This window comes from Bombina bombina, chromosome 6 (assembly GCF_027579735.1).
Source record: "Bombina bombina isolate aBomBom1 chromosome 6, aBomBom1.pri, whole genome shotgun sequence".
Taxonomy (NCBI): domain Eukaryota; kingdom Metazoa; phylum Chordata; class Amphibia; order Anura; family Bombinatoridae; genus Bombina; species Bombina bombina.
The window spans coordinates 1103865994-1103878612 of record NC_069504.1 but is presented as its reverse complement, the minus strand read 5'-3'; the positions used below and the strand labels follow the sequence as shown (position 1 = coordinate 1103878612).

At 40.7% G+C, this 12619-nt stretch overlaps 1 protein-coding gene across 1 annotated transcript in view; it reads right to left on the bottom strand.

Annotated features, from left to right (window-relative positions):
- The window catches only part of KIAA0930 (KIAA0930 ortholog), a 129965-nt gene extending 118904 nt beyond the window's left edge, over positions 1–11061 (bottom strand). Inside the window, exon 1 of the mRNA XM_053719038.1 lies at positions 10759–11061. Coding sequence (XP_053575013.1) covers positions 10759–10900 — 142 coding nt within the window. The 5' untranslated portion in view covers positions 10901–11061. The remainder of the gene's footprint in view (positions 1–10758) is intronic.
- Positions 11062–12619: the final 1558 nt, after the last annotated feature.

Genomic DNA, 12619 nt, shown 5'->3' with positions numbered 1-12619 from the left:
CAATAAAACGAGATTCCTAAGGAGTTGAAAAAACTGGGAATAATACTGAAAGTACTAAAAACATTAAAAAAAAAAATCAAACAATAAATATTTCCCAGTGTTGTATTTCATGTAAGACAGCAGACACTGTTACACCACAAACACCATGTCACATACGGCTCCCTTCCAGTTATAGGAACATTATACACTAGTTTATTCTTTGCATAATTGTTTTGTAGATGATCCATTTATACAGCCAATCTGGTGGTGTTTTTGTAACAATTTATAGTTTTGCTTATTTTTAAATAACATTGTCCTGATTTTGAGTCCTAACCAAAGTTTTAGATGTATACAGACTTCAGATTGCTTCTTTTTCTATAATGGGTCTTTTTATCAGCCCCTTCAGTGGATGTCCCAGGATTATCTAATTTACAGTGTTAATTTGGGAGCTTGTAATTACGTTTTTAAAAGGTTTTACACTGGATTTTAATATCAGTATCTGTGCATATTATTCTTTATAGTAGTGTATTATATGCAGTTAAATGAAAATTGGTGCACACTGTCCCTTTAAAAGCTACACAAAGGTTTCTCCTGTGGGCACAGTGTTCTATATTCTGGATATCCCAATGGACACTTTTAAAGGGCCAATATAGTAAAAAAAAATGGCATGCTCTAATCCTTTCGACCCTAGACTACTACTTTGTGTTTAACCCCTGCAAAGTGGTTAAATACACAGCAGAAATGCTGCTGTGATGCAGAGCACTGCTGGTCCGGAGCAGAAAACTCAGCTGAACTAACCAGCAGCGCTAGCTCCACGAGTCGTGCGACGAGCGGGCTTGATTGCTCAGGACCAACATTGCTCTGTGAGTCCTCAGCGGTATTTCTACTGTGTTTTTGCACAGTCTTTTTATATTCACACTTTCTGGGGAACAAGATCCTACTGAGCATGTGCACAAGCTCACAGGGTATATGTATACTAGTCTGTGATTGGCTGATGTCTGTCACATGGTACAGGGGCCGGAAAATGGGAGAGAAAAAAAAAAAATTTGTCAGAAACAAATCTACTGCTTATTTGAAATTCAGAGTAGGTGTTAACCCTTTCATGACGGGCTAATTTGTCTACATCGGAAAAATTATGACGGCGTGGAACGTCATAACGTTGGGAAGAGGTTAATGTATTGTCTTTTTATTACGCACTTGTTAATTATGCAATTCTACTGCACTGAGTGGTGCTTTAACTACAATGGCCCTTTAAAGGGACACGGTATATAAAATAAATATATATATATATATATATATATATATATATATATATATGAAAGAGTATTATCTACATTTGTTTTTTTTTAAAAGGCTAGTAAAGTAAAAATTAAACATTTTTATGATTCAGACAGAGAATGCAATTTTTTTTAACAATTTTCCAAATTTACTTCTGTTAAAGGGACACTCAAGTCAAAATAAACTTTTATGATTCAGATAGAACATTCAGTTTTAAGACACTTTCTAATTGACTTCCATTATCAAATTTTGCTGTCTTGTTATATACCTACTTTATGTGTAACAAGATCCTACTGTGCATGTTCACAAGCTCACAGGGTATATGTATACTAGTCTGTGATTGGCTAATGTCTGTCACATGATACAAGGGGCCGGAAAATGGGAGAAAAAATAAATTTGTCAGAAAAAAAAATATCTACAGTTTTTTTTAAATTCAGAGTAGGTGTTATTGCATTGAGTGGTCCTTTAACTCATTTGCTTTATTATATTTGGTATACTTTGTTGAAAATCATATTTAGGTATGCTCAGGAGCAGCAATTCAATGCTGGGAGCTAGCTGTTGATTGGTAGCACATATTTGCCTCTTTCCATTGGCTCACCTACTAGTCCATTGCTGCTCCTTCAAGAAAGGATACCCAAGAGAACAGAAGTAAATTGAGAATTTTATGCTGTGAGCCATGAAAGTTTATTTTGACTTTCATGCCCCTTTGATAGAAGGTATATTCATTTAAAAGCAAACAGCTTATTTCATCATACTTATTCAGGCAATGTTTATATATATGTCTGATGAAACATTTTGTGTCCAATGCCCCTTTAAATTGCATCACACCCTTGTGCTATTAGAGTACAGAAACAAGCTTATGACATTAGCCTTATAAACAATAAGTTAGGAGGTGACGTGTTCTTAATCTTTTAAAGCCACTTAAAGAATATTACAAGACGAAGAAGCGCCTCCCGGCTATATAAAATGCTGCAGACATTTATAGTATTGATAGGAGTAGACAAGGACAAAAAGAGTCCTAAAAACTATAAGCGAAAGCATATAAAATTGTGAGTAAATGCATTAGTGGTGGAATTATTCTCTGTTATTAAAGTAAATGTATGGCAAACTTAAAGGGATAGCAAAGACAAACTGAAACGTTAATTATTGCATTTTAATTTTAAATATAATTCTCTTAACAAAAGTTTCATAGTCAAAATATGACTCATTCATCATAGCATGTCATTTTAAGACTATAGACCCGGTACAGTAGAAGTACCGCTCAGGACCCACAGAGCACTGCTGGTCCCGGGCAGAGACTGTCACTGATCCAATCAGTGGTACTAGTTAAAGGGATGGTGAAGTCTGAAATTTTCCTTACGTTATTATAAACAGGAAATATGTTTATAAATTTGTCTAAATACCTTGCGCTGTGCTTTCTTCCGAAGCTATTGGCGTCCAAAATATTTTTACATTTCCAAACCCACCGTGAGGCTAACTTGCCTTAGCAAATCACGGTGGGCAACCTGTGTTCTCTCTTCCCCGCATTTCCAGGTACAGGGATGGTGGCTAACGCACGCGCTCTAATTAGCCCAATGTCTAGGCATGCGCTATATATTTTTTTTATCAAAATCTATTACGTATGCTATATCGGTGTCTTGACCGTGTTCATTCCCGATTGAGATCAGATATAGCCGCAGCGTCAGCATCCACAATGCTTATTATATATATATATATATATATACATATAATATATATATATCCCTTTAACCATCTGAGTTGTGGGACTAGCGCTGCCAACTGGATCAGAAGCATTTTCTGCTCTAGACCATCAGTGCTTTGTCGGTATTGAGCGTTACTACTGTGTGTTTAACCCCTGTATTGTATGTATATATTGGGTACTTGTAAAGTGCGACTAATCACCCGTAAGGGTCTCAAGGCGCTGCTCATTTTATCGACCTCGGAAGGATGAAAGGCTGAGTGGACCTCGCCGGGGATCAAACCTACAACCCTTGGGTTACTACAGAGTTCAGCCACAGTGCCTTAGCATGCTGAGCTAACTGTGCGGCCCCTATGAGAGTATTAAACACACAGTAGTGCAGGGTCTATAGTCTTAAAATGCAGAAATAAACATAGAGACGTACTCAACTAGGCTTAGAACTGAAGCTGGAAATACTTCCTTGCTAAGTCCCTCCTTACTCCCAGGGTACAAACTCTTTCTGCACGGTATGCCTTTCACAAAGGTAAAATCTCCTGTAGCATATCAGTCTGACCCTGCCAAATGACAGTCCAGCGCCGAAATACCAGGCAAATCTCCTTTGCCCAAGGGAAAACAAACAAACCCCAGACGTACGTTTCGGCCTCTATGGGCCTCGTCAGTGAGGTGCAGTTACATCCCTCTAAGCCATGTGTGCAAGGAGGCTAGTTGAGTGCGTTTATTTCTATAGTCTTAAAATGACATGCGCTAACAAATTGTTTAACTATTACGGCCCTTTAACAGCTAGACACACTATTCAATGAAAGACTATAATGATCTAATTAGTGTCAGCATTTTATAATTACTGCTTGTAAGTAATTATGTGTTTAAACCCCTGCAAAAAGCTTAAAGGGACACTCAAGTCAAAATAAACTTTTAGGATTCAGATAGAGCAGCAGTTTTAAGTCACTTTCGAATTTAATTCCATTATCACATTTTGCACAAACAGTCTTTTTACATGCACACTTTCTGGGGAACAAGATCCTATTGAGCATGTGCACAAGCTCACAGGGTATACGTATACTAGTCTGCGATTGGCTGATGTCTGTCAAATGATACAGGGGGCCGGAAAATGGTAGAAAAAAAAAATCTGTCAGGAAAAAAAAAAAAATCTACTGCTTATTGTATAGGTGTTATTGCCATGTCTTTTTATTATGCACTTGTTAATTCTACTGCATTGAGTGGTCCTTTAAACTTAAAGTGAAGGTAAAGTTTTCCATTATTGAAAGTTGTATTACGTTAATCATGTACTATATAGTAAGATCGCTACGTTTTTAAAACAAATTAGTATATATATATATGAATGTAAAACAAAGAGTTTTTATCTACCTTCTCGGCCGCTCATAGCTCCTCCCTCCATGTATTTCCTGGTTTCTCACTGTATTACGTACAGAGCGGTCCCACCCGCTCTATACGTACTGGAAAAGCACGTTCTCGATTGACAATCAACTTGAGCATGCGCACACGTTGCCGTACCGTCGAATTGCGCCTGCGTGACTCAAATAGACTGCGTTCTGAAGACTTGCACTTATAAGGACGAATTGCACAAGCGCTAAGCTGGAACGAGCACGGCTTGGAAGGGAGAGGAAGTGTAGCCAACGCATGCGCAAAACGGCAAGAAATGTAGTAACGTCAAATGACGGCCGCCTAACGGCCAGACCTATTGGATAATTTAAGAACGTGACCGGACTGCCAAAAAAAAAACCAAACAAAAAAAAAAAAACGGTCTGATTAAAGAACGATTAGAATTGAATAGAAAAACGGTGATAACTAGGTAAATATTGAAAAATAGCAAAACTGATGACTTAAAGTACCCTTAATTTTAGCGGTATTTACATTTAAAATGATCGAACCTTGCAAAGTTTACCTTCACTTTAAAAGGGACATTGAACCCAAATTTTTTCTTTCATGGTTCAGATAGAGCATGCAATTTTAAGCAACTTTCTAATTTACTCCTATTATCAATTCTTCTTTGTTCTCTTGCTATCTTTATTTAAAAAGCAGGAATGTGATGCATAGGAGCCGGCCCATTTTTGGTTGAGAACCTGGGTTATGCTTGCTTATTGGGGGGTAAATGTAAGCCTCCAATAAGCAAGCGCTATCCATGGTGCTGAACCTAAAATGGGCTGGCTGCTAAGATTTACATTCCTGCTTTTAAAATAAAGATAGCAAGAGAACAAAGAAAAATTGATAATAGGAGTAAATTAGAAATTTGCTTAAAATGTCATGCTCTAACTGAATCATGAAAGAAAAAATTTGGGTTAAGTGTCCCTTTAAAGTCCTGTTTTGGAGAGGCAACTATTATTATTATTATCGGTTATTTGTAGAGCGCCAACAGATTCCGAATGTTGCACAAGATAAGGACACAGGCAGTGAGTGAGACAATAAGGAGTAGAATACGCAAGTAGCACCAATCACTGGCTCTGTTCTGCTCAGGACCATGCTGGGGCTGCTTGGAGTTTGAATATAACTACGTATATAGCCTCTTAGTATAAGTTGAACATAAAGTTATCAACAAGCATTAATTAACATGCAATTGCCCCTTTAACAAGACAGACACATTTGACGGGTAAGGGAACAATGTGTGTATAATATCAGGCTTGTCCAATTTCAATGTGTGACTCCTGAATGCTTTTCATATAGCCAAGGAGAAAACACTTTCAGCATTTTTATTCTCCAAGCAGTAAACCTATTGACAGACAGGTATGAGACAAACTGGACAAGAGCTGTCCGTATATGAAGCTTTTTTGTATAACAATGGCTTGTATAGCAGGGTATTTAGTATTTATACACCAGCTTCCCAAGTAGAAAACATATTGTGGGTTTCTTATGTATAAATACCACTAGTAAATACATTCACACAAACCCAAAACGTTTAAAAGCCATAGATAGGATTGTAAGAGATGCCATATTTTTGCTCCTATAATGTCCTGCCCTAATTTAACGGCATAGAAAGGTAAAAAATGAGCTGCGCATAGGAACATTTAAATTTTAAATAGAAGAATGTTTGCAATGTACTTTAATTATGCTTCAAGTAAAAAGGTGTTACTGTTTTTCAGTGGCATACACATATAGGCTGTGCACGTGCACCAGTATTCAAACACCACAACTTCTCAGAGAGTCAGCAGTGGCTTATATGACACAAAATAAAGGACCACTAAACATGGTAGAATAGCACAATCTGTAAATGCATAATAAAAAGACAATGCAAAAGCACTTTGCGTTTCATATGAGTAGTAGATTTCTTTCTAACACATTTTAAAGTTAGTTATTTTTCCTCCCACTGCATCATGTGACAGCCATCAGCCAATCACAAAATGCATATACATATATTCTGTGAATCTTGCACATGCTCAGTAGGAGATGGTGCATCAGAAAGTGTGCATATAAAAAGATGGTGCACATTTACATAATGTATGTGAATTGGAAAGTTGTTTAAAATTGCTCTATCTGAATAATGAAAATGTAATTTAATAACTTGAGTGCCCTTTAAAGTAGTCACAGACACAACACACACCAGTTCTCTGAGTTTGAATACAGGTAGCCCTCAGTTTACACCAGGGTTAGGTTCCAGAAGGAATGGTTGTAAATCGAAACCGTTGTAAATTGAAACCCAATTTATAATGTAAGTCAATAGGAAGTGAGGGAGATAGGTTCCAGGTCCCTCTCAAAATTGTCATAAGTAACACCTAATACATTATTTTTAAAGCTTTGAAATGAAGACTTTAAATGCTAAACAACATTATAAACCTAATTAAATAATAAAAAAACACAGGATATATAATTAAACTAAGTTAAATGAACAAAAACATTTGCTAAAACAGCATTATAAACCTAATAAAAAATCAAACACAGACTTTACTTGCATTTTTTTGCAAACAGTTCTTTCTATGCATCTCAATCTGGACTGATTTATAGACAGGAAGATCTTGTTCCTTTAAAAGCTGCTCGATAGCTCAAGTCTAGCTAGCCACACTGATTAATTTCAGCCTGCTTGTGTGCTTGGCTTGCATATCTTTGCTGCAACACAAGCGGACAGCTCCACCTACTAGCTATTTTAATCAATGCACTGCTTCTCAGTGCTTTTCAATAGCAGTCACATGACTGAAGAAGAAAAAAAAGGTTGTTATTCTGAAACGGTGCAAATTAAACCGAGGCCCACCTGTACTGGTGCTTCTATTTGAAATGAAAGTGCACCCAATTAACACAGTTCAATTCTGACCTTTTAAGGGACACAAAACCCATTTTTTTTTCTTTAATGATTCGGATTGAGCTGCAGTTTTAAGCAACTATTATACATTTTTCTTTTTTCTCTTGCTATCTTTATTTGAAAAAGCAGGAATGTAAGCACAGGAGCCGGCCCATTTTAGGTTCAGCACCTGGGTAGCACTTTCTGATTGGTGGCTACATTTAGACACAAATCAGCAAGCGCTACCCAGGTGCTGGAAAAAAAAAAAAAAAAAAAAACGGGCCAGCTCTTACGTTTACATTCCTGCTTTTTCAAATAAGATTACCATTATAAAGTTGCTTAAAATTTCACGCTCTATCTGAATCATGAAAGAAAAAATGTGGGTTTTGCGTCCCTTTAAATACCTTAAAGTTTATTTTAAAGAGGCTGCTTATATTGGTTAGTTTGCAACAAAGCAGTATTTGTCAACACAACATACACCTAAAAGACTATCTGCAATACGCTATGAGGATTGTTACTCTTTCAAGCTGATGAATTTCTAAACTCCGTTGCCATACAGGTCCCTGGGACTATATTTCCTTTGTTAAGTAATCCACGCAACAATGAATCTGAGATCTGTCTGTACAATGCTATATGACAGGTGAATGACAGAGTTGCATCTCTATAGACTAATGGTTACAATAAACAAAGTCTGATACTGCCATACACAGGGTACTGACTTCTATCCGTGCGGCCAGTTTTAGATCTAGCAGCACCAAACTCACAGACAAAACAAAGTCCAAGATATTCCTTGCAAATTATAGAACCCAGCCAGTAATTTCACTTTTCTCAAGGGCTTGAACTCACCAAAAAGTCTCTGCAGCTGACAGCATACAAACCATGAAAAAATCATTCACAGATCCAGGCCATGTTTTATATAACAATCCCTATTACAAGGACAAAGTTTCCACCTAATCAAGTCTGTAGCTTACAAGACCCATATCCAAGACTAGCCAACATTAGAATGGAATCTTGATCATGTATTGTAACCCATGTTCCTAGAGAACAGCACCCAACCCCATAGAAATCCTTAATCCTGTTTTGTAGATGACATCACACAACAATTAATATATCCCAAACCCTGTATTGTAGATAACAGCACCCACTCTTGGTTTTGTATTATAACTGACAGAACCAATCCCCTGATCCTGGCATGAGCTGAAAAGAAATCCTGTGACCAAACAGCCCGAATATGTCTAGTTGTTTTTAAAGCACCCATTTTTAATTATAACTAATTAAGAATTATTTTTTATTTTTTTGCCGACATATCCACCAACCAATACTTTTCGTGCGATTTGAGTACTACAAGGTGTATTCTTTTTTCAGCTTTTCTTTAGCTGTTCTTGTAAATATTGCACTAATACACAGCACCTTTGGGCCATTTAGATAACATACTCAAGGCCAATTAAATATTATTAAGGCCCCATCCCTTATACGATTATTTAAAAGCAGTGCCATCATTTTTCTATCTGGGTCATGAGGTGACAGCACCCATCCCCTGATCCTTACATGAGAGTGACAGCACCCATCCCCTGATCCTTACATGAGGGTGACAGCAGCCATCCCCTGATCCTTACATGAGGGTGACAGCAGCCATCCCCTGATCCTTACATGAGGGTGACAGCAGCCATCCCCTGATCCTTACATGAGGGTGACAGCAGCCATCCCCTGATCCTTACATGAGGGTGACAGCACCCATCCCCTGATCCTTACATGAGGGTGACAGCAGCCATCCTCTGATCTTTACATGAAGGTGACAGCAGCCATCCTCTGATCTTTACATGAAGGTGACAGCACCCATCCCCTGATCTTTACATGAAGGTGACAGCACCCATCCCCTGATCTTTACATGAAGGTGACAGCACCCATCCCCTGATCCTTACATGAAGGTGACAGCACCCATCCCCTGATCCTTACATGAGGGTGACAGCACCCATCCCCTGATCCTTACATGAAGGTGACAGCACCCATCCCCTGATCCTTACATGAGGGTGACAGCAGTCATCCCCTGATCCTTACATGAGGGTGACAGCAGTCATCCCCTGATCCTTACATGAGGGTGACAGCACCCATCCCCTGATCTTTACATGAAGGTGACAGCACCCATCCCCTGATCCTTACATGAGGGTGACAGCACCCATCCCCTGATCTTTACATGAAGGTGACAGCACCCATCCCCTGATCTTTACATGAAGGTGACAGCACCCATCCCCTGATCTTTACATGAAGGTGACAGCACCCATCCCCTGATCTTTACATGAAGGTGACAGCACCCATCCCCTGATCCTTACATGAGGGTGACAGCACCCATCCCCTGATCCTTACATGAGGGTGACAGCACCCATCCCCTGATCCTTACATGAGGGTGACAGCACCCATCCCCTGATCCTTACATGAGGGTGACAGCACCCATCCCCTGATCTTTACATGAAGGTGACAGCACCCATCCCCTGATCCTTACATGAGGGTGAAAGCACCCATCCCCTGATCCTTACATGAGGGTGACAGCACCCATCCCCTGATCCTTACATGAAGGTGACAGCACCCATCCCCTGATCCTTACATGAGGGTGACAGCACCCATCCCCTGATCCTTACATGAGGGTGACAGCACCCATCCCCTGATCCTTACATGAGGGTGACAGCACCCATCCCCTGATCCTTACATTAGGGTGACAGCACCCATCCCCTGATCCTTACATGAAGGTGACAGCACCCATCCCCTGATCCTTACATGAGGGTGACAGCACCCATCCCCTGATCCTTACATGAGGGTGACAGCACCCATCCCCTGATCCTTGCATGAAGGTGACAGCACCCATCTCCTGATCCTTAAATGAGGGTGACAGCACCCATCCCCAGATCCTGGCATGAGGGTGACAGCACTCATCCCCTGATCCTTACATTAGGGTGACAGCACTCATCCCCTGATCCTTACATTAGGGTGACAGCACCCATCCTCTGATCCTTACATGAGGGTGACAGCACCCATCCTCTGATCCTTACATGAGGGTGACAGCACCCATCCCCAGATCCTGGCATGAGGGTGACAGCAGCCATCCCCCAATCCTGGCATGAGGGTGACAACAGTCATCCCCTGATCCTGGCATGGGGGTGACAGCACCCATCCCTTGATCCTGGCATGAGGGTGACAGCAGCCATCCCCTGATCCTGGAATGAGGGTGACAGCAGCCATCCCCTGATTCTTACATGAGAGTTACAGCACCCATTCCCTAATCCTGGCATGAGGGTGACAGCAGCCATCCCCTGATCCTGGAATGAGGGTGACAGCAGCCATCCCCTGATTCTTACATGAGAGTTACAGCACCCATTCCCTAATCCTGGCATGATGATGGCAGCACCCATCCCCTGAGCCTGGCATGACGATGACAGCACCCATACCTATATTTTATATTGTAAATGACAGCACCCACTGCCTAGCCTAACCATCCCCATCACCTGGCAGCAGTTGCCAGCAATAGACAGAAGAGACCTCTGGCCCCGCACAGTCCCCACCCCGCGGACAGCCACTGACTCACCCAGCCCGCTGATCTCCTGACGGATATTGATGCGGTTCCTCTCATCCACAATAGCCGAGATCATTTGCTGGAGGGACCGGTCCAGATCCCCATTCTCCTCCTCCCTACGCCCAGCCCGGCTGTAACTCCTGACGGCTGCCATCTCGGTCTCATCTCAGTGCGTGCGAGTCGTGCACTGCTCACAGACACCACAGACCCATGACAATACAGCGGCAGCTCTCAGCTCAGGCGGCACTTCCGCCTCCCATAGCGGCTGCTCAGCTCTATGTGCCCGGACACTTCCTGCAACAAGCGGCCGCTGGATGCAAGGGACGGACCCGGTCCTCAACCAATCAGAGCTAGAAGATGGGTTAAAGGGACAGACGTGGGCGGGGCTAGGGAGCATCAGGTTGGCAGATGATAGGGAGGGAGCTGCCTGTCCTTGTTTAGGTGTGCTTGCTTTGTCTGTGGATATATGTTTAAGTTGTGTAAGTCTGTGTATGTTTATGTTGTGTCAGTCAGTGTGTGTTTGTTGTGTGAGTCTGTGTATGTTTATGTTGTGTGACTCTGTATGTTGTGTGCATTTGTGTATGTTGTGTGCGTTTGTGTGAATCTGTGAATGTTTATGTTGTGTGAGTCTGTGTGTATGTGTATGTTGTGTGAGTCTGTGTGTATGTTGTGTAAGTCTGTGTGTGAGTGTGAATCTGTGTATGTTTATGTTGTGTGAGTCTGTGTGTATGTTGTGTAAGTCTGTGTGTGAGTGTGAATCTGTGAATGTTTATGTTGTGTGAGTCTGTGTGTATGTTTATTTTGTGCGAATGTGTGAGTCTGTATGTTTATGCTGTGTGAGTCCATGTATGTTTATGTTGTCTAAGTCTGTGTGTGGTGTGAGTGTGAATCTGTGTATGTTTATGTTGTGTGAGTCTGTGTTTGGTGTGAGTCTGTATGCTGTGTGAGTCTGTGTATGTTTATGTTGTGTGAGTCTGTGTGTGGTGTGAGTGTGAATCTGTTTATGTTGTGTGAGTCTGTGTATGTTTATGTTGTGTGAGTCAGTGTGTGTTTGTTGTGTGAGTCTGTGTATGTTTATGTTGTGTGAGTGTGAATCTGTTTATGTTGTGTGAGTCTGTGTATGTTTATGTTGTGTGAGTCTGTGTATGTTTATGTTGTGTGAGTCTGTTTATGTTGTGTGAGTCTGTGTATGTTTATGTTGTGTAAGTCTGTGTGTGGTGTGAGTGTTAATCTGTTTATGTTGTGTGAATCTGTATGTGGGTGTGAGGATGTGTAGTGTGTATATCTTTGTGTGAATCTGTATGTGGGTGTGAGGATGTGTAGTGTGTATATCTTTGTGTGAGTATGTGTATGTCGTGTGAATCTGTATTTGGGTGTGAGGATGTGTAGTGTGTATATATTTCTGCGAGTCTGTATGTGGGTGTGAGGATGTGTAGTGTGTATATATTTGTGTGAGTATGTGTATGTTGTATGAATCTGTATGTGGGTGTGAGGATGTTTATGTTGTGTGAATCTGTATGTGGGTGTGAGTATGTGTATGTTGTGTGAATCTGTATGTGGGTGTGAGGATGTGTAGTGTGTATATCTTTGTGTGAGTCTGTGTATGTTGTGTTAATCTGTATGTGGGTGTGAGGATGTGTAGTGTATATTTCTTTGTGTTAATCTGTGTATGTTGTGTGAGCAGAGTGTCTGTGTTGATTAGCCTTTTTTTTCTTTCTATTTGCGTATCTGGTTGTGGAACTTTGTTTGCGTTTGTGTGTGTATATGTACGCTGGTGGCTTGCATTGTGCTTATGTATGTCTGTATAGTGTGTGATTTAATTGTGTGAGAATTGTTTGTGCTTTGTGTGCTTATTGCATTTGATGCCTGTTTA